Source organism: Mus pahari, chromosome 9, assembly GCF_900095145.1.
Source record: "Mus pahari chromosome 9, PAHARI_EIJ_v1.1, whole genome shotgun sequence".
Classification (NCBI taxonomy): domain Eukaryota; kingdom Metazoa; phylum Chordata; class Mammalia; order Rodentia; family Muridae; genus Mus; species Mus pahari.
The window spans coordinates 42,292,099-42,313,257 of NC_034598.1; the positions used below are offsets into that span (position 1 = coordinate 42,292,099).

Genomic DNA, 21,159 nt, shown 5'->3' on the forward strand with positions numbered 1-21,159 from the left:
TGCCTTGGAACTTGCTCTATAGATCAGGCTAGCCTTGAACTCACAAGATCCGTCTCGTGTCTGCCTCCCGGGTGCTGAGATTAAAGGCGTGTGCCCGGCTGGAAACTCCTCTTTGTGTGTGTTTTGTTTTGTTTTGTTTTTTGTTTTCTGTACACTCTGTCTGTCCTGTGCTTGGGTTCCTGCTGGCCCACTACCCTGCTGACCCAGCTCTGTGAGGGGTTTGACAGCCCTGGCTCTACAAATCATTAGATTTCCTCTTTGTAGGAGGCCAGTGCTTTCTGGCATTGTACAGTCTGGGCTGGACCATCTGGTGTTTGCAACTTCCTGTTCATGTCTGTAAACAACCAGCATGGATGGTGACCACACCATGGGCACAGGTAAAGGCTGGCGAGCTGCAGTTCACGTCAACACTGTGGAAACACCATTTGCTGTGACTTCCGGAAACTCCCTTACATCGTGTCTTCAAACCAGTTAAATGGGTTGAGTTTGTGTTATTGTTGTATTCCCTTGTGGTTTGAGAGCTATGTCTGATTTTCTTGAGCTGATCCTATGTTTTTTTTTTTCTTTGCCAAACTGTTGTTCATTGAAACTGAGTATCACCACCGCCACAGAGCACATTCACGTGAACATTTTAATGTGTTTGAACCCCCATCATTCTTTTTTTTTTTTAAAAAAGATTTATTTATTTACTGTATGTAAGTACACTGTAGCTGTCTTCAGATACTCCAGAAGAGGGCGTCAGATCTTGTTACAGATGGTTGTGAGCCACCATGTGGTTGCTGGAATTTGAACTCTGGACCTTCGGAAGAGCAGTCAGTCTGGTGCTCTTACCCACTGAGCCATCTCACCAGCCCATCCCCCCCATCATTCTGTTGGTGCCTATGTAATACCTAGATCTGTGTTTACATTTTGAGCCAGGCAAGGAGTGTGGCTTGCCTTTCTCTAGGCCCCTCCCACTCCCCAGACCCCCTCTCACTCCCCCCCCTCGTTCTTTGCCTGCTGTATGTGACTATCTGGGATGTTAATCCCAGTGATTGCATTTTTCTTTTTATATTAAGCATTAAGTATACGCTATACCAGCTTCATTGCTATTTATTTTTGTCAGGAAATACATCACAAAAACTTGTCCTTCCAGTTAAGAGGCAACTTCATATTTTTTGCAGTGTGCACCCTGCTCAACAAACTCACAGTTCCTGCCTGATTTTCTTGGTCATGGGTTCCATTGTGCTTTTGGCTCTGTGTATGTGTGTGTGTGTGTGTGTGTGTGCACACGCGCTCACACACACACACACACACACACACACACAAATGACATGGTGATCAGAAGACAACTTTTGGAGATTCAGCCCTCTCTTCCCCTCATGGGTTTCAGGGATCAAACTCAGGCTGTCAGGTTTGTGGGGCAAACACCTTTACTTGCCAGGCCATCTCATGGTTCTTTTGCTGAGCTTCTGTGGGTATGTGTGCTCTTCGAGGACCTGGCTTTCTGTAAATGACCAGGAACTTACCCGCCATGCCCTTCACTATTGCTCACACAGCACAGGAGCTCCACCTACAACTGTGGGCAGCGCTCTCATTGGTAGAAACATCTACTGGGCACTCCTGTTGAAGACGCAGATGGAGCCCTTTGTTTCCTCGGGGTGCACGGTCTTGCCTTGCTTTGTGAGCAGTGGACACCTAAGCAAATGACAACTGAAATGTCCTTCCTTGGCTTGACTTCTAACAAGAGCTGTGGGTTTAGGGGCCTTTCCCGTAGGATGGACGCTCTCTCTGCTGTCCATATTTTCTCTTTGGTCGGTTTTGAAAATCCTCTTTTATTGCACTTTCAAATATTCTTGTGCATTATTTATTACCTCTCCCCAGCAGGGGCTTATTTCACAGAAGTTAGACCTGTGTGCTGGCATATTTGTTTGGCTGTTGTATTAGGTTCTTATGTCTATTACTCTTCCAATCCTATTCCACCCTGATTCCTTCTAACCCCCCAACACTAGGTAGGAGACAAGATCAGAGGGGAAATGGGGCATAGTAGACCTCTTCAGCTAGCAAAATAGGTTACTTCCTGCTGATTAGGGGTGTTGTGTTCCTTGGGGGGCAAGTCCAGTCTTCGTAGTCAGGATATCTCCAACTTCTAGTCTCTTTGGTCACAACCATTTGACAAACCACACAAATTGCAGCCAGGAGAAGCAGCCGCTGACAAAGGCCCTCTCAGGGTTCTCCCATTTATACCCTCTCCAGAGTTCCCCCCCAATTAAACTATGCAGCTGGCAAAAAGACACACCCTGACAAGTGCATGAGGCAAATCATAATCACCTGCTGTGAAGCAGCCTCTTATCCCACAGCTAGGATTTAAAAAAAAAATCTTTACATGACTTTTTTTTTTCAATTATTTATTCACTTTACATTCTGCGTCCAGCCCTCCCTCCCAGTCCCACCCTAACAAATCCTCCCTGCATTACCTCTCCCCTTTTCCTCAGAGAAGAGGAAGCTCTCCTTTGGTACCACCCCACCCTGGGACATTTAGTCCCAGCAGGACTAAGTACACCGTCTCCCACTGAGGCCCAACCAGGTAGTCCAGGTATGGAAAAGGGATAGATCCAAAGGCAGGCAACAGAGTCAGAGACAGCCCCCTCCAATTGTTAGGGACTCCATATGAAGACCAAGCTGCACATCTGCTACAAGTGTGTTGGGGGGCTAGGTCTAGCTCCTGCATGCTCTTTGGTTGGTGGGCCCATAACTGGGTTTTTAAAGAAACCAAAATTCTCACTACACTTGTGCCATGGGCCCACATCACAGGTCTCTCACTGTATGCTCCATGGTCTTCCTGCCTGTCCGAAGATTTCCTTCTGCTCTATCTTCTGGTTCACTAATTTCTTCCACTGGATCTTATCTGCTTTTACGGTCATCCAGTGGATTCAAATTTCATTTGCTTTTGTTTTGGGAAGTTTCAGTTGGATTCTGAAATATGTTCTACTTCTCTGTGCAAAGTTTCTGACTTCAAATCCATTTCCTGGACATATTAATCACAGCTACTTTCCAGTCTATCTGGTTAAGTCCACACCCTCTCCTGTGGGCTTCTTTCTGTGGGATATGTTTCCTGGACTGGGTCATGTGGTTTTCTTTGTAAACATTCGTTCTGGACTCTGTGAAAAAGAATACATCAGCCAAGCAGAGTCCTTGTGCAGTATCTTCACACAGACTCTTTGCCTCAATCTTTTCACTTCAGGTTGCTGGTGGGAAGCAGGACAGACAAGCTTTGCCCAGATTGTAACTGGACAGGATGGTTTTGGGGCTTCCAGGGCTGAGCATACAGCTACCCAGCCTCTTTCCTAGTTTTATGCTGCGGTGGCAAAATACCCAGATGAAACCAGTTTAGGGAAGGAACGGGTTTGGGTCTCAGTTCCAAGTCCATCCTTGTGGGGAAGCCAAGCACCCTTTCTTCCTTTCCTTTCCTTTCCTTAGAGACAATCTCCTTGTCGGTAGCTACCTGGAATCTTTATGGAAAAAAAAATTTAAAATAGTTACTTTGAGATAAGGAGTCTCCTCCAAACTCAGGATCTTCCAGCCTCTGCCCCAAGCGCTAAGATCACTGGTGTGCAGCACCGTGTCCAGCAGCTATCGGAGGCAACAGGACCAAGACATCCATCACAGCAAGGAATCTTTAGAATCCATCCTTACGGGGAGTTCCTGGGAGCCAACCTTCTCCCCTGGCTGTTTGGTACTTGAAAGCATGCTCCATTTGTAGAGACATTTATTTAAGTCTGTTAGAAACAAGTACATATTTGTTTAGTCTAGGGAAATGACTTGGGTTGTATCTCTTTGTTCCATTTGCTTTCCCTGAGATTCCATCAGATGGATACATAGTTGCACTGATCCCCAGGGCCTCTTGCTTCCTCCGGGCCCTCTGTTCCCCTGAGACCCCAGAGTCCCATGATTTCCCTTGGGAAGTTCCTCAGCCAAGGCCCTCTCTTCATCTTCTCTGGATGCTGTTCTTGACCCTCAGCTGTCTCCTTAGAGGAGTGGGTGACCAGGTGTGTGTGGAACCTCAGCTTATTATGGGGTGTCTGGGTCTGCTCTATGAAGGCAGGCTGGGATGTCCCATGCAAGGCAAGCCACTCTTCTCAGGTAACCAAAGTCATGCTAAGGTCCTGTCCATGCCCAAGGGGCCTCCTTACAACAATTTTGTTTTTTAATAGGTATATGTGTTTTATTTGTGTGTGGGTAGGTGTGTGTGAGTGCAGTACCTATAGAGGCCAGAAGAGGGTGCCAGATCTTCTGGAGAAGGGGTGCTGAGATCCAAACTCAGGTCCTTTGGGAAAACGGAGTGTTCTGTTAACACATACATATACACATACACACACATATACATATATCTTAAGAACAGGCTTTGAAAAACACACGAGTGAGTGTCTTCCTGTTACCAGTTGCTTACTTTGCACGATGGTAGGTTTTCAGTGTGTGAATGGGTCACAGTGTGATGTGAATGGATCGCAGTGTGGCTGTTCCTTGCTGCAGCCCACATAGGTGCCAGGTTGGTTCATCTGTTCTGAGCTGCACATGTTGTACTCCCATCACTTGGCAACAGATGCCCTCAGCCACAAACCCTGACAGTTTGATTCCTGTATCCTATAAACTGTTAATACAACACTTTATAATGCCTGGCATCTCAGAGCTGATGGTACACTGTGGTCTGAACACTGCCTACCCTGAGTCACTCGTAGCTATTAGTGGAGGGAAGGTGTGCTCTCATCTCCAACAACTTCAGTCAGCCTGATTCCTGGAGTCTCTTTCTCCCAGATACACAGTCTGAGGTGGACATTCCAGAGATAGGCTCAGCTAAGGATGGCCATGGTCTGTATTTGAGGAAGAGCCATACCTTGGTCTGGTCCGGGTATGGGATGAGTTCCAAATGAGTCCTTGTGGAAGAGCTTGACAAACTTGCCGAAGAAAGGTCATGTATACAGGGGAAAGAGGCTAAAAAAGGTTGGCCCCACAGACACTTGGCTTAGTGGCTTTGCAGTGTCACCAGGAAGTGGGGATACTTGTCTGCTGGCCCTTCCTTGGAACAGAAGCATACTTCTGTCCAACTGAGAGCTCCACTTCTCTGGAGGCTGCTTCTGTGATCCTGGAACACGGCCAACCAACACCCTCCTGCGACTACTGTGGGTGACTGTGTCAGTCCCGACTGGTCTGCTTTGCAGGATAGACACAGCGGATAGACGCAGAGGGCCTGTGGGCTGCATTCTAATAACTCAATGCCAAGATACAAGGAAAGGACACTCTTGACCCCCTAGCCAGGGCTCCTGATGGATCTACCAGCTCAAGCTTCCCTTGTTTTGCTTTACCAAGTTGACTCCTTGGGCATGTTATTAAACTTCTAGGTATCTTGGTGTGCTGTGTAAAATGGGTTATTAGTGTCCACCATAGCATTCCAGAAACAGCAAATGGTAGGTCAGAAGGGAGGCTTTCTGTGCCTGCCACTCTCACCCACCCCAGCCACCTAGTGGCTACTTTTGGGACTACATAAGGAGGGAGAAGGGCAGCTAGATAGTGAGAATGAAGGGGAAGAGCTTGTCCTTCCTGGAGCCATCTTGGGAATGGCCCTTGTGGAGGCTGGTCCACCCCATCCAGGAAATCAAATGAAAAAAGATAAAATAGGAGTATGTGCTGGCTTTCTGGGCCAACAGAAGACATCCTCTGTGTCCTCAAAGGATGTCTTTTCCAGACATGAGCCCCTCTGTGACATTCAAGGCCAGAGGCCTGTTCCAGGAGTGTGTGGTCCATAAACCATGCCTGGTAACCAACCTCCTTACTGGTCTTCAGGACCACCTGAAAGGGTTGGCCTGAGTCTCTTCGTTCTCTCTTACCCAAACGCAGCCTGCATGTAAGAAAATGTCCCCAAATGTGCGTGGTGAAGAGGCTGCTGGTTGGGCCAAAGCGATCCTCTGGGTCCTGACCTAGCACATGGCGCCCCGACTCCTCCCGTGCCTCCCTGCTCCCTGCGTGGCCGCGCAGTCTTGCACCCACATCCGGGGTCTCTGGACCTAGGACCTTGAGTCGCGCGTCCCCGGGGCTCTGCGCGCCCCCGGACGCCTGACCCGCCCCGTGACGCATTCGCAACCGTCCGGAATCGCGGCTGGCCAGCGCGCACCCGCGGCGCGGGGCACGCGCCTCGTGCACGCGCCCGACCACGTGACTTCGCGCGGCCAACCAGCGCGCCGGGATTTAGGGATAAAGCGCGGCCCCGCGACAGTTGCGGCGGGAGAGCGGCGGGGCAGAGAGCGTGACTCGCCCGCTCCAGTGCCACCGGTTCCCGCTGCGTTTGCCGCCGCCGTCGCTGCGTAACCATGTCGGAAGAGAAGCCCAAGGTAAGCCCGGTACGCAAGCCGCAACAGATTCCGCGGGACGCAGGCTGGGCCGCGCGCAAACAGGGCCCGCGGGACCGCGCCCGAGCCTCCGCGCCCCTCCCCCACCGGCCCGCGCCCCTCCCCCACCGGCATCGCACTCCGCCCCGGGCTGCACTCTAGCCCCACCCCCGGCTGTGCCTCCCGCCACGCCAAGGCTCCGCCTCCAGGGTCGCCCCGCCCCGGGTGTAGCCCCGCCCACGGCCCGAGAACCCGGAACTTGGGTGCTGGTTCTTGGTTCGCAGGGCTCTCTTGTGGGTCCTCACTCCCAGACGCGGCCATCCTTTCGCGTGGCGTGCGCACAGGTGCACGCGTGGTGCCGCGCGTGAGGCTCGGCGGGCGCTCTTGAGAGCTGTACCGGAATAGGAGCAAGGCTGTCCGCTCCGGGCTTCCAATGTTCGCCCGGCCGCATGCCCTCCTACTCCATCGCGGTGGTCTCGGCAGTTGGTGCGTGGGAAGGCCAGGGTTGCCCATTCCAAATTGAACAGTTTTCCCACCCTCACCTCCCCTGCTGGGGACAGTTTTATCCAACGGGAGATAAACGTTGGAGCCTGGCATTCTGTGCTCTTGAGCGGCCTGGAGATGACCAGTGTTTTGGCTCAGGTGAGAGACCCCAGGAGCAGGGCAAGCATCTGGACTAATGCCATGGTACCATGCTCAGCAGCCGAGCCCAGAAATATCTTGCCTGCGGGGCCCTTACCTTTAATTTCAGCTCAACCTTGGGTTCTGCCTGCACCATCCCGGATATTGAATGAGCACCTACCTGTTCACCCTGTGCCAAGAATAGACAACTTTCTTTATTTTGTAGCTGGTAACCACAACAAGAGTTGTAACCTTTTGGTGCCGTTAGGCAGGAAGTGAATGCCTGGTGTGGCACCGTTATGACCATGCCTTCTGCCTCTCTGGGTTAGTGGAGGCAGAGGTTTATGTTCTTGTTTCTATTTTGGTGATGCAGCCCAGGGTCTGTGGTCCATTAGGCAGATGCGCTACCAGTGAGTTACTGCCTCTCTCCACCCCCCCTCCTCTTTTTTAAACTCAAAGAGATCCTCCTGCTTCTGCCTCCTGAATGTTTCCCTGTGTAGCTCAAGCTGGCCTCCACCTATACCCAGGAGCTCCGGGGTACCAGGTGATGGCAGTGACTGCGCTAAGTAAGCCCTCCTTCTTCTGAATTACTTGCTAATTAGAGAACTCCTTGCGGGAGCCCAGCCAGGCGCCAGGCATCCTGCCGTTGGAGGGAAACATGCCCACCTGAGGCCTTTTCACCTCTGTCTCTGTTTTTGAATACTCACATCCTTTTGGGAACGGGGTTAGAAGTCAACGTCTTGGGACCTGGAGTGATTCATGCTTCTCACTTGTAGACTTCACTTTTTCTCATGTTGGATGCCGGGGGCTGGTGAGATGGCAGGGGGCAAGCTCTGTGAACAGTGCTGCTGTGTCACTGGTGTCCTGGGAGTGGAGGGGGGGAAGTCTCACAGGGGAGGGGAGGGGATGGTGTCCCAAGGTGTGTCTTCAGGTCCCTGTTGGAACCTCTCCTGCCAAACCATTTCTCATACTAGAAGGAGCCATGCTCCTACCCAAGGCTGTTAGGACCCAGTGCAGGGCAGGTTGCTTTCTGCACCCTGCACCCAAGCTTCCTGACTCTATTCCACCTCTCTCTCTGGGAATAAAAAAGTTGCTGAGGACATCCTGGGGAAGCAGGGTGCTTCCATGGAGCATGCTCTGTGGAACCATGGGGGAAAAAGCTAGGTCTGCAAGTTAAGCAAGGGATCTGTTTCCTTAGAAATAAATGGTTCTCGGGAGCTAGAGATGGCTCAGCGGTTAAGAGCACTGACTGCTCTCCAGAGGACCAGGGTTCAATTCCCAGCACCCACATGGCAGCTCACAACTGTCTGTAACTCCTTAATCTGACACCCTCACAGAGACATACATTCGGGCAAAACACCAATACATATAAAATATTAATTAATGACTTAATTAATGGTTCCCAAGACTGGAAAGACAGCTCAACAGTTAGGATCATGGGCCGCTCTTTCAGAGGACCTGGTTACTGCACCCATGTTACTGCTGACAAACATGTAACTCCACTCCTAGAGGCTCTGGCACCTTCTCTGACGTCCTTGGGCACTGCCTACATGTGATTCACAGACATACATGCAGGCAAAGTACTGATACACATTACAATAATAATAAAGGTTAAGAAGTTGCCATGAACTCTTTTCATCCACTGTGGCTGAAATATGTATTCCATGGGCTGATCATGCGCTGGACAACAAAAGGAGTTCCTTTTCGGACTGAACAACCCAAAGTGGCCCAGAACAAACTTTTTGTTCAAAATGTGTTTCCAGGCAACAAGAAGCGCTGACTGTGCCTTTGCCTAGCAGCGTGCATGTACCATGATTATATAAAAACTGCTGCTGCGTAATAGGATTTGTCCTCCAGTATGGTGCATAGAACCCAGGACCTTGAGCACACAGTACTTTTTAGAGCTATACAGAACCCCAGAAGAAAGAGCACAGTCTGAGATCAGAGGGCCTGGGGGGACCACAGCCCTTACCCACCTGACTCCAGACAGTCCAGGGGACCACAGCCCTTACCCTCCTGACTCCAGACAGTCCAGGGGACCACAGCCCTTACCCTCCTGACTCCAGACAGTCCAAGGGACCACAGCCCTTACCTTCCTGACTCCAGACAGTCCAGGGGACCACAGCCCTTACCTTCCTGACTCCAGACAGTCCAGGGGACCACAGCCCTTACCTTCCTGACTCCAGACAGTCCAGGGGACAACAGCCCTTACCTTCCTGACTCCAGACAGTCCAGGGGACAACAGCCCTTACCCTCCTGACTCCAGACAGTCCAGGGGACAACAGCCCTTTCCTTCCTGACTCCAGGAGAACCACAGCATTTACCGACTCCACTGAATTCCCTCAGGGTCCTCCAGTGGCCTTTAGTTCTCCACTCTTGACTTTATGTTGGCTTTTCTTACCAGTCATCAAGAGCCAAATGTAGACTGCAAATGTGTGTTTTTACTAGCCTCATAACTAATTTTAAAACAAAGATGGATTTTCTTTGGCTCTCTAGATTTAATGAGCAGATTTTTGTCTTTGAGTTGGTAGTCTGTAAGGACTGGCTTTGCACCGCGGTTTCTATCACTGTGCCTAACAAATGTAGGTTAAAAATACATTCTGTGTAAAAATAAGACAGTCACACGAGCAACTCTGAGCTGCTGGGGGAATTTTGAGAATTAGGTTGGTTTTAACAACTCAAAACAACCTTACCCAAGGACGTGCACTTTAAATCCTGGTGATTCTGAGCTGGCTTTTGAGACCCATTTTCTGTGTCTTGCAGGAGGGTGTGAAGACAGAGAATGACCACATCAACCTGAAAGTGGCGGGGCAGGATGGCTCAGTGGTACAGTTCAAGATCAAGAGGCACACCCCACTGAGCAAGCTGATGAAGGCCTACTGTGAGAGGCAGGTGTGTGCTGGCCAGAGAAGGAGCTTTCTGGGGTGGGGTGGGGGGTGGGGAGCTGGGGGGCGGTTGGGGGTGCTGCTTGTGTTGCAGGCTTGCCCTTGCTGTGCCCTGGGTCTTGGTATCTGCATGTCCTTCTAGTGTATCTCTCTCCCTGGGCTCCACATGGATCGGTGGAACTTGGGTTGGAGCATCTCCGGTGGGATTTGCTTCCTGATAGACCGTCATAGTGGTGCACACTCCTGTAGGGTCAGCACATGGCTCTGGAGAGGCCCTGTGATGTGCTCAAATGTGGGATCAGTGCTGGTTCGAATTCCTCTTCCTCTTTCTGGTATCCATCCAATTGTGTTTGTGTGTGCTGCCCTCATTGGCGATTTCATTTTTTTTATGTTATTTAGGAAAGTGAGGAGACATGTGACCCTGTCCCTTCATTATCGTTTCAAAATGCAAGCTGACTGACCTTGTCCCCAACAGTGACCAGCTGGGTTATCAGTGTCCCTGTGAACTCATGGCTCTTGTACATACTATGCTTGGGTCTGTCCATCTATTCATTCTTAGTAAGGACCTTTTGGCAGATGGGTACGCTCTAGCCCACCTGGAAGTCCTTGGTCTCACTTGCTCTTCTGTTGTCTGCCTCAGTGGTTGCCTGGCTTGCTGCCCATATTCCTAGATGCCAGTTCCTGTCTGGGCCCTGCCATCTGGTGGCTCTTGTAGGGGGCCCTGCCCTTTTGTGAGGGTAGCGGCATCTCTCATTACAGCAGCATCTCTGAGTGCTTGCGCACTCAGCTGTGTGCTGTCCTTTGATTTTGTTGTAAGGACTCTGAAAGGCGGTGGGTGCCCTGCTTCTCCTTGCCCACCTCCTGAGCCCTGCAGATGGTGCCCTTGGCCTCTCTCCTGGGTTTTGACCTCAGGCACTTCTCACCTGTGAAAGGTGATTCGGAGCTTTCCGATGTCGCCATGTCCCCTTGTGCCCTCCCAGCTGAGTCAGCTGCGGGTGCTGTATGCCACCATCGGACTGCACATGTGTAGGTGCGTTCCTTGCCAGTGCTGGGCTCAGTCTGCTTGTGTTTGCGTGGGCTTGTAGGCGCGTTCCTTGCCGGTGCTGTGCTCAGTCTGCTTGTGGTGCTCCCAGATCTTCTGCTGAGACGCTCTCTCTGTTGGAGGGTACATACTAGGTCAGCTCCTTCAACATTCTTGGGCATCCTGCTGGCCCCACCCTACCCATTGTTTTGAGGTGAGGTTGTCTGCACGGCTGCCCTCACAGTCTTGGGAGAGACATTGTGGGGGTTTCTTTTGTCTCCTCTTGTGTCTTTTTTCTGTGTTAATTCCCCGTCTTTGCCTTGGAGCATCATCTCCCATATCTGACAGGGATATGTGTGTAATTGTCTAGGCTGAGGTGCACTACTTGGGAAGTTGCCGTAATTCTCTGTCAGCATCCTGTGTTTTGGAACACGAGTGACATTCTGATTCTCTGATGTGAGGTCTCAGCAGGGACTCAGGAAGATTCTTCTCACTCTGGCAGGGTGCTCTCTGGGCCCTCCCCATCTGTAGACTTGCCTCTACCTGTCCTTGCTCCTGTGTAGCCAGATGTCCGCCTGTGCTGCTTCATGCTGGAAGTACCCGGTTCTCTTGCTCTGGCTTGAAGATTTATTTATTATTATATCTAAGTACACTGTAGCTGTCTTCAGACGCATCAGAAGAGGGCGTCAGATCTCATTAGGGATAGTTGTGAGCCACCATGTGGTTGCTGGGATTTGAACTCAGGACCTTTGGAAGAGCAGTCAGTGCTCTTAACCACTGAGCCATCTCTCTAACCCCGTACATGTGTTTTAACTGCTCCATCTCCTTCCTTTTTTCTGCCTCCTGATGTTGAAGAAACTGGAAATAATAGAATTGATATTGTAGAGGATTTGCTAATAGATTTGCTTAGGAGACATGGAGTCATACGAAGTGGGGTTCAGCTAAAGGAGTACTGTCTCCAAAACCCCAGGGATGAGTGGGTGCCAGCCGGGCCTGTGAGAGAGAAGAGAAACCGAGGATGCCAGGATGTAAGTGTTTATTCTCAAGGACTGACTATTGGCTCTGTTCTCTCAACAAAGGAGACAACCCTGACTTACAAGCAGCTCCTAGACCCATACCCCTATCACATAACATGCATCTAACAAGGCAGCACAGGGGACTGAGCAGGGCCACACCCAGTGTTAAGTCTTGGCCTGATGTAAAGCCCTCAGTTCTTTTATTGAGAAGTGCAGTGTGGTTAGGTGGGCAAGATTACCCCAGGTAAGAACTATTGGAAAGAGAACAGCACTGGTGTACTTAAAATAATTGAATTCTGGTAATTTAATAATTTGATATGCCATATCTTTGCTGCATAAACTTCCCATCTGCCTAAGTGGCCAGGCTTGCAGTCTCCTGTCTCTGTTGAAATTGTTCAAAGTGTAACATGGGCCTGGGATCTGAAAGAGATTTAAGGATGCCATTGTGTGTGGAATTCATAAGCCTATGGTGTATATAAGTTAACAAAATCTTCTGTTTAAGGCCACCTCCACTTTGGGCATTAGCCAGGGTCAGACTCATGCTATTGTATTAACGAGCTTTTCCCTTATCTCTAAGTGTGTGGAGTGACTTCTCACTGGGAAGGCATGTCATCCCTGTAACATGCGTGATGCTTTCTTCTTCCTCTGGTCTGTTCTCACATATTTGAGTCTTTCCTTAAATGCCTGCCTCCCCACCCTCCACCCCTAGTTTCTGCTTGTATTTAAGAGTGAAGCAGCAAACCCCTGTGGGAAAGAGAAGTGCTATGTGTTTTGATGGAGGTGGCAGAGGCTGCACAGCCACAGGGTGGTATGTTAGAATTGGGGACTCTGGGGGCCCAGGTGCTGCTCTGAGAGGCACTGTTTCCTGAGGAAGATTGCCTCCAGACTGCACCCAGCATCTGGGGCAGCTGGAACACTGAGGGGTTTCTGAGGCACATTGGAAATGCTTGCTTTTATTAGCCTGCCCTGGGCACCCCCTGGTCATACCTGTCTTGACAGGGCTCTGAGTCCACATCTCTAGGAAGCCCTGCTTATTGCTGTGAGAGAGAAAATTTCTTGGCCTCCCAGGGTTGTGGGAGACTTTGAACCCTTGGAAGTTTATGTGTGAACTTTTTTTGTTTGTTTTATGTGCATGGGTGTTTTTGCTTGCATGTATATCTGTGCACTATATGCATGTCTGGTTTTCACAAAGGCCAAAAGAGAGCATCAGATGCCCTGAAGCTGGAATTACAGGTGATTGTGAGCTGCCATATGGAGACGGGGAAACTGAACCTGAGCCCTCTGCAAGACCAAAAGTGCTCTCAGCCTCTGAACTAGCTCTTCAGCCCCTGCGGGGACTTTCAAAAAGCTTACCCAGGGGTTCCTGGTCTTACCATCCCTGGGTCCCTGAGATTTTTGGCTCCAGCACACATGAGATTGCAGTGTCCTGAGGCTTGTGGCTTCAGACTCCAGCCAGCGGAGACCAACCATCTCTGTGTTCCTGCCTGGAGGCCGTGCCTTTCCTTCAGTGAGCAGTCACAGTTTATCATCTGTCCTGTTTCCAGGACAGCAGAGCTGCCAAGGTAGAGGGTGATTCTGCCTGGGGTTGTTGACCTGCCTCCTCTGACAGGCTGAGGCCCGCTGCCCTCCTCTCAGGGTGGAAAATGCCTTTCCTTCCTGCTGTCTTCCTCACAGTCCTCGTGGTCACCTGACCTGCTTCTCTCTGGGAACTTTCCAGAGGAGGAAATGGTACAAAGTACAGAAGGAGGAACTTGGCTCAACTTTCCTTCTGGGCGGAAGTGAGAGGCAGAAGTAGGACAGGCCTGGTGTTGGAATGTTCTGGAGATTTCTGAAGGGTTAGTTTGGGGCAGCATATGCTGCAGATTGTGGGCCACCAGGGCTTTCTGCTCGGCTGGGTCACATGTGCATATGCAGAATGCTCATAATGTTGGTGGCTCTGAATATATATCTCCAGGTTACTCTGTGTATCTGGGAACATCTAATACTTTTCCTTCCTTTTTCCCAGGGCTTGTCAATGAGGCAGATTCGATTCCGGTTTGATGGACAACCAATCAATGAAACAGACACCCCAGCCCAGGTATGAAGTGTCTGTCTTCAGGGTCTGTGCCATTTCTAGTATCTAAACGGTGTCCGTTCGAACGCTGTTATTTGAAAAATGGCTTGTTTCCGCAGTTTGTTTGTTTGTTTATTTATATGGGCATTGGTGTTTTGCCTGTGTGTATATGTGAGGGTCTCAGTCAGATCTTGGAGTTACAGATAATTGTGAGCTGCCATGTGTGTGCTGGGATTTGAACCTCTAGATGGACAGTCAGTGCTGCTAACGTGTGCAGTTATGCTGAGCCATTTCTCTAGCCCCGCCGCAATGATTTTGATTATTAGACTTCAGAGTTTGATACTTTGAGATTGAGTTTTTCATGTCAGTGGTAGTCAGACATATCTTTGCTTTTGCTGTCCAAGTGTAAGGCCCATCACCTCAGAACGATTGCCCAGGAATCCGCTCTGCAGGCTGTTGTAGAATGCACAGCTCCTGTGGTCCTGGGGGCTTAGTGCCAACCATTTGTTCTTCAATGGGGTTATTTGTCTTACTTTTAAAATTTTTAATTAAAAATTAAAATTGTGTGAGGGCTGGATAGATGGCTCAGTGGTTAAACGTACTTGTTCTTGCAAGGGACCAGGGTTCAATGATACCTACGTGGCAGCTTACAATTGTCTTAAACTGTATTCCCAGGAGATCTGATGCCCTCTTGTGGCCCCTAGGCATTAGTCACACATGTGATGCACAGACATATGTGCACATAAAAATTAATTAATTAGGGGCTGGTGAGATGGCTCAGTGGGTAAGAGCACCCGACTGCTCTTCCAAAGGTCTGGAGTTCAAATCCCAGCAACCACATGGTGGCTCACAACCATCTGTAACAAGATCTGACGCCCTCTTCTGGAGTGTCTGAAGACAGCTACAGTGTACTTACATATAATAAATAAATAAAACTTAAAAGAAAAATTTAATTAATTTAAAATTCCTTTTGGGAGCCGGGCCTGGTGTCGCGCGCTTTTAATCCCAGCACTCGGGAGGCAGAGGCAGGCGGATTTCTGAGCTCGAGGCCAGCCTGGTCTACAAAGTAAGTTCCAGGACAGCCAGGGCTATACAGAGAAACCCTCTCTCAAAAAAACAAAAAAACAAAAACAAAAAAATTTCCTTTTGGGCTGGGTGGTTGTGGTACACGCCTTTGATCCTAGGATTTAGGAGTCATAGGTAGACTGATCTCTGAGTTTGAGACTAGCCTGGGCTACAAGAGCGAGTTTTCGGATAGCCATGGCTACACAGAGAAATCTTTTTTGTGTGTGGGGGGTTGAAGAGATAGCTTAGGGGTAGAGAGCACCAGCTATTCTTCCAAAGGACCTGGGTTCGATTCCCAGAACCCACATGGCACTTCAACACTGTCTATTAACTCCAGGGTTGGGGGATCCAAGAATCCTCCATGCATTTGGGGCATATAACCTCACATAACTACATATACAAACACATAAAAACAAAATTAATGAATAGTAGATTTTAGTGTGTGTGTGTGTGTGTGTGTGTGTGTAAAATGTTTATCTAAAAATCCTGGAGCTGGCAAGATGACTTACTGGGTGAAATGCTTGTCACCAAACCTGGTGACCTGAGTTCATATGAGTGCCTCCCTACCCCCCCTCATTAAAAATGTATTTAAGTATCTTAAAGTGCTGACATTGCAATATATAAAGTAGACGTAAGTGCTCAAAGTGTATTGTGTGCCTGATGAGTCTGTTTTTAATGACCCCATTTCTCTCTCAGTTCTTAGCTCTGACTATTCTTCTGTGAATCTTGTCAGAAGTCGGGTGGATAAATAGTTACTGTGACTCCACAGTAACCCTTTTTTCTCGCATGCTGCACTCCAGCCAAGGTGACTGGGCTGTGTCTAGTGTAGGGGAAGCTGTTTGGGAGTGTGGTATTAGTGTGAACTCACTTCTGACATTTCCTGTCTCCTCTCCCGGGCCTGCCTTGGCAACTTGACTAGCTGGAGATGGAGGATGAGGACACCATTGATGTATTCCAGCAGCAGACAGGAGGAACAGCCTCCCGAGGGAGCGTCCCCACACCCAACCGTTGTCCTGACCTGTGCTATTGAGCAGTGACCATGCAGCCACACCAATCACACAAGAGTCAGCAGAAGCCAGAGTCACCGAACGATTCTCCTTTTCCGACGCGCTTGGAGTGATCTACACACAGACCACACTGCGGGGCGAGAACATTACATAATGTGGCCGCTAGGAGGGTTTGGTTTGGGGAAAAAGAGGCGTGAGGTTTTGGGGTTTGTTTTTGTTTTCATTTCTGTTCCCTCCCATCCCTAACATTTTTTTCCCCAAACTTGGGTCTGGATGTAGCCTCTCACCCTATGGCCTGAATCCAATCCCTAAAACTGTGGTTTCCTCCGGTGTGACTTGTCCTGATCAGGTAGCGAGAGCTTGTGGTCCTATTTCCCAATGGGCATGCCTGTGGGATGTGGGGAGGGGCAGAGAGGCAGAATTCCACCTGTTTGTTGTAGGCATAGAATATTAAAAAATGTGAGATACTGTAAATTTGAGCTTTGTCAAGCATATGGTAAGTTAAAGGGAAAGACCAACGCTTCTTAAGAACCGAGAGGGGTCTTCCTCCTGTGGCCCAGGCGATCCTGCACGTGCCCACTTCCTACTCGGTACTGGTAATGGGTACATGGGTAAGGGTGGTACAGTGAAACCCACTCTCTTCCCTTTTTATAATGTAGAAGAAATTGTCCTGTCTCATTTGGGAATTGAATGTGGCTTCAGATTTCTTCTTGTACTTGCTTTCGATACATAATTATGGTTTCGGTATAAGAAGGTAATTGGTTAAGTATCACGTTTTCAGCCATGTTGTGTAAGAGACCTGCTTTCAAGTGTGGTTGTAAAAGCAAGCCCGGGAAAGGTGGCCTCATTCTCACGGACTGTGCTGTGCAGCTTTCCAAGTGTGTATTAAAGTGACGCATCAGTGGGTGACTTCGGTTCCGCATTGTGGGGTCAGTTCAATGTCCATAGTTCCTGCCTGTCATCCTTCTGTGAGGATCCATTGCTGCTTGATGGCCATCTCTGCCTTTTATAGTCACCTGACACTGACCTACCATCTCTCGCTTGCTTAAAGTCTTGAGGAAAATGTTCCTGTTCCTGTTTGCTGCGTGGGCTTGGGTGGGATGTCTGTTGGCTCTGTTGTGTTTATTCACCGGTTTGTACATTATCTGTTGTCCTTTACTACTGTAAACAGTAAATATAGTTTGGTATTCTGTCTCTTGGCCTATGTTAAACACTGTATTTGGAGACTGGTCATATGTCACAGCTCACTGTGACAGTCTGTCCAGTGAGGCCTCTTAGACGGACAGACAAGGCAGTTGCTTAGCTTGCTCTGTAACATGTGCTCCATGCTGGTCCAGCTGCCTGCCTGCTGGTCCTGCACATACCACTTGGCTCTCCTCCCCTAGGTGTGTGAAGACAAGGTGGGCTTTAGAGGCAGGGTGTAGTGTGGGGTATCAGTCAGTTCATGGCCTACTAATCTGCTTTGCCATGAATTGATGCTCATTTGGCAGTGAGGGGTTTCAGTACTTAGGTTAGATAAAACCCAGGGTTGTCATCGCTCGAGCCCTGTTAGTCTTATCAGTCGAGCACAAGCTCCAAGCACCTAATTCATCCAGCAGGAATGTGTGCATTAAAGTAGAGGACAGAGCCAGAGCCATTTTCTAGGTCTCTCAGAAGTATTACTTTCTCAATGGTGCCACAGAATACGTGGCAAGCAGCCTAGAGGAGCAAGAGTTTATTTTGGCTTATGGTTTGAGAGTGCTCCATCAGGACATGGGAGACAAAGGGAACTGCAGCAATAGGCTGCTTGTTGAGGGGCTTGGGGATCAGGAAGCAGTTAATCCTGTCAGGAAAAGGCTCTTAGGGGATACTCAGAGGTGAACTTTATTAACACTCCAGGCATTTCTTAATTGAATTAAGTGTCTTATCAGGCAGACACCCAAGTACATCACTGTAGAATCTACTTGGCTCTTAAGATTGTGTGTTGCATAGTACAAAACACATTTAGTCTGTCTCTGAGTGCCCACCCCAAGGTTCAAAGTCTGCTCTGAGACTCAAGATAGGTTTTGAATGGTGAGCCCCTGTAAAACAAGTTACTTCTGACATACAACAGCACAGCGTAAACATGCCTATCTCAAAAGGGAGGGATTGGAGCATAGCAAAGAAAGATTAGGCCGAAGCAAGATTAATGAAAGCCAGCAAGGCACGAACCAAAGCCTGCTGCTCCATCAGAGGTTCTTGGGATCATTTGGGCTCTGGTGGCTGTGGGTAGTCCCATCCCACAGTTCTGCTTCCTGAGGTGCTTGTGGTCTCTGTTGGGCCAATCTTGGTGCCTGCAGCGTTCCTCAGTGAACATCCCACCCTGGTGGCATCTCTAACATCCGGGGACTCCTTACCAGGTAACTTCTCCCTTCTCCACTCCACAGTGTGGCTTCTCGGGGGCCTCCGTACAGGAATCTTGATGCCCCCCCCCCATTCATTGCCTTGTTTCGTTGGCCTTTCTCCCCTCTTACATCTCACAAATGTGGATGCCTCCACCAAATCTGGCTGTCAGTTCCAGAGGAAGCCTGTCATCCTTAGGCCACAGCTGCAGCCACCTGTGAGCTCTTGAGGCTGGGGAACCCCCCCCCCATGTGCTGGTTGGTTTTGTTTGTTTTCCAGCAGGGAACCCTAAACGATCTCTTCAGGCACTCTTCTTTCAGATTAATTTGCATTTTATACCCTGGGGTTCTCATTTCATTAGGCACTGTACAGCTCTTGGCTGGCACTAAATTCCTTTAACCACTACAGTACAGTTTGTTTCCAATCTGCCCTGTCCTCAACTCTGTCCGACCTTTCTTCACCAAAGGACACTTCCCACATTTCTCTGGGCTACTTTCTACCTGTTTTCACTGTAAATCTGGATAAATGTGGTGAATAAGAACCATGCCGGGCCGGGCGTGGTGGCGCACGCCTTTAATCCCAGCACTCAGGAGGCAGAGGCAGGCGGATTTCTGAGTTCGAGGCCAGCCTGGTCTACAGAGTGAGTTCCAGGACAGCCAGGGCTACACAGAGAAACCCTGTCTCGAAAAACCAAAAAAAAAAAAAAAAAAAAAAAAAACATGCCATAGCCTGGATGTCAGGTAGGCTGCCTTGAAATTCCCTCTGCCAGCACTGGGCCAGTGGCACAATGGATAACGCGTCTGACTACGGGTCAGACATTCCTTCTGCTAAACAGCTTCCTTAGCCCACTATTTTTGAAATATGGCCTCACTCCAGTTTTTAGGATGCAGGAAAAACAGAATCGTTATGGGGAATCCACCAGAAAAGACCACTCAGATACAATCTATAGCCAATTGGAAGTCTATTCCAGCCAGCTGGGACCAACTTAGGTATTTGGGACTCAAGACTAAAGAGCAGTGGTTCACAGGGGTCAAATCAGCAAAATTACAGTTATGAAGTAGCAGCAAAGATAATCTTACAGCTGGGAGTTACCATAACATGAGGAACTGTGTTAAATGTTAAAGCATTAGGAAGATTGAGAACCACTGATTTAGAGTATAGAGTAAGGTGTTTTAAAGACCCCCCCCCCCGCAAAAAAACAAACAAACAAAAAAAAAACAAAAAAAAAACCACATTCTGATAACTCAGCAGTTTGCAAGGAGAAGTTTTGTGCAAGCAAGCAGTTTAAAAGCAGTTAGCTGGAGGAGGTTCTGCACAAGCTTTAACAAGCTAAGTTAGCTGGGGCATCGGTGACTCGGGTTTCTAGAATAGAGCTGAGTAACTGTTTATGGGGCTTCCCATCGCGGAGATCAGATTCTAGTTAAGCCTAACATGGCCTCAGCAAGAGTCCAAGATGGAGCCGGGCGTGGTGGCGCACACCTTTAATCCCAGCACTCGGGAGACAGAGGCAGGCGGATTTCTGAGTTCAAGGCCAGCCTGGTCTACAAAGTGAGTTCCAGGATAGCCAGGGCTACAAAAAACAACAAAAAAAAAAAAGAATCCAAGATGGAGGAAACTGCAGTGTTGCCCTGCCGCAGGATGTCACGTGAAATGGTTGCCACTGCGTTTCTGATCTCCTTGTTAACCTCTGGGATAAAGCACCCTGAGCAGTCTTGACTGCCTGCATTTCTTGGCCTTCTGGTCTTCCGGATCCCCACCAGAGTGGGCCTCTTAGCCCCGCTCACAGCGATCTGAGAGTACTCTAGCTCCCAGCCCTGAGCCTGTTTTCCACTTTTTTCCTTAAAACTAGCTCTGGGGCTGGGACTGGAGAGATGGCTCAGCAGTTAAGCACTGGCTGCTCTTCCAGAGGTCCCGAGTTCAAGTTCCAGCAACCACATGATGGCTCAAAACCATCTGTAATGGGATCTGATGCCCGCTTCTGGTGTGTCTAAAGACAGCTACAGTGAACTTACATATAATAATAAATCTTTGGGCCAGAGCAAGCAGAGTTGCAAGCAGAGGTTCTAAAAATTCAATTCCCAACAACCACGTGAAGGCTCACAACCATCTGTACAGCTACAATGTACTCACATTAAATAAATAAATAAATAGATCTTTTTTTTTTTTTTTTTCAGCCACAGTGTACTCATAAAATAAATCTTTAAAACAAAACAAAACTAGCTTTGAAGAGCTGTACCCCATGGCCAGGCTCATCACAGCAATGGCCTCAGTTCATGGTACTACTTTACTATTTTGTTTTCTTGCTGCTGGGATCAATACCCAACAAACAGAAGTTTAATTTTGCCTTGGGGTTGGAGGGGATACCGTCTATCATGGCAGCAGGTGGCTCCAAGGTGGCAGCAGTGTGTGACAGCTGCTTACTCACGGGGTAGCTGACTAGAAAGCAGAACTAGAAACAAAGCTAATCCTAATCTCAAAATTCACCCCCATCCCCAAGTGACCCACTTGCTCCAGCTAGGCCGCATCTGTTAAAGGTTCCACCCTGACCAGCATTCAAACATGGGCACGTCTCACGTTCAAACTGTCCCAGGGAATCCGGGCTGCCACATCATTTGGATGTGTTATAGCTTATGGAGCAGTGTGTCCTTGAGGCCTCCTTTTGTCTTGTGGGTGGGGCATGCTTGGGAGGGTTATGCGTGTGTGATTTTCTTTTTTAACTTTACATGTAATTGGAGTAACATCCTAATATTCTTTAAAAAAAAAAAAAA

General features: G+C 49.0%; 1 protein-coding gene across 4 annotated transcripts; it reads left to right on the plus strand.

The window, feature by feature from the left end:
* The first annotated feature begins 6,120 nt into the window (after positions 1-6,120).
* Positions 6,121-17,224, plus strand: Sumo3 (small ubiquitin like modifier 3). Of its 4 annotated transcripts, none has more exons than XM_021204533.1 (4): positions 6,121-6,374; positions 9,747-9,875; positions 13,911-13,982; positions 15,943-17,224. In XM_021204533.1, the coding sequence occupies exons 1-4, from the start codon at positions 6,345-6,347 to the stop codon at positions 16,051-16,053; spliced, it is 342 nt and encodes a 113-aa protein (XP_021060192.1). In that variant the 5' UTR covers positions 6,121-6,344; the 3' UTR covers positions 16,054-17,224. The 4 variants fall into 4 exon arrangements, with proteins under 4 accessions (XP_021060192.1, XP_021060193.1, XP_021060195.1 ...); XM_021204534.1 differs by having other exon boundaries at positions 6,121-6,365; XM_021204536.1 differs by having other exon boundaries at positions 6,121-6,365; positions 15,985-17,224.
* Positions 17,225-21,159: the final 3,935 nt, after the last annotated feature.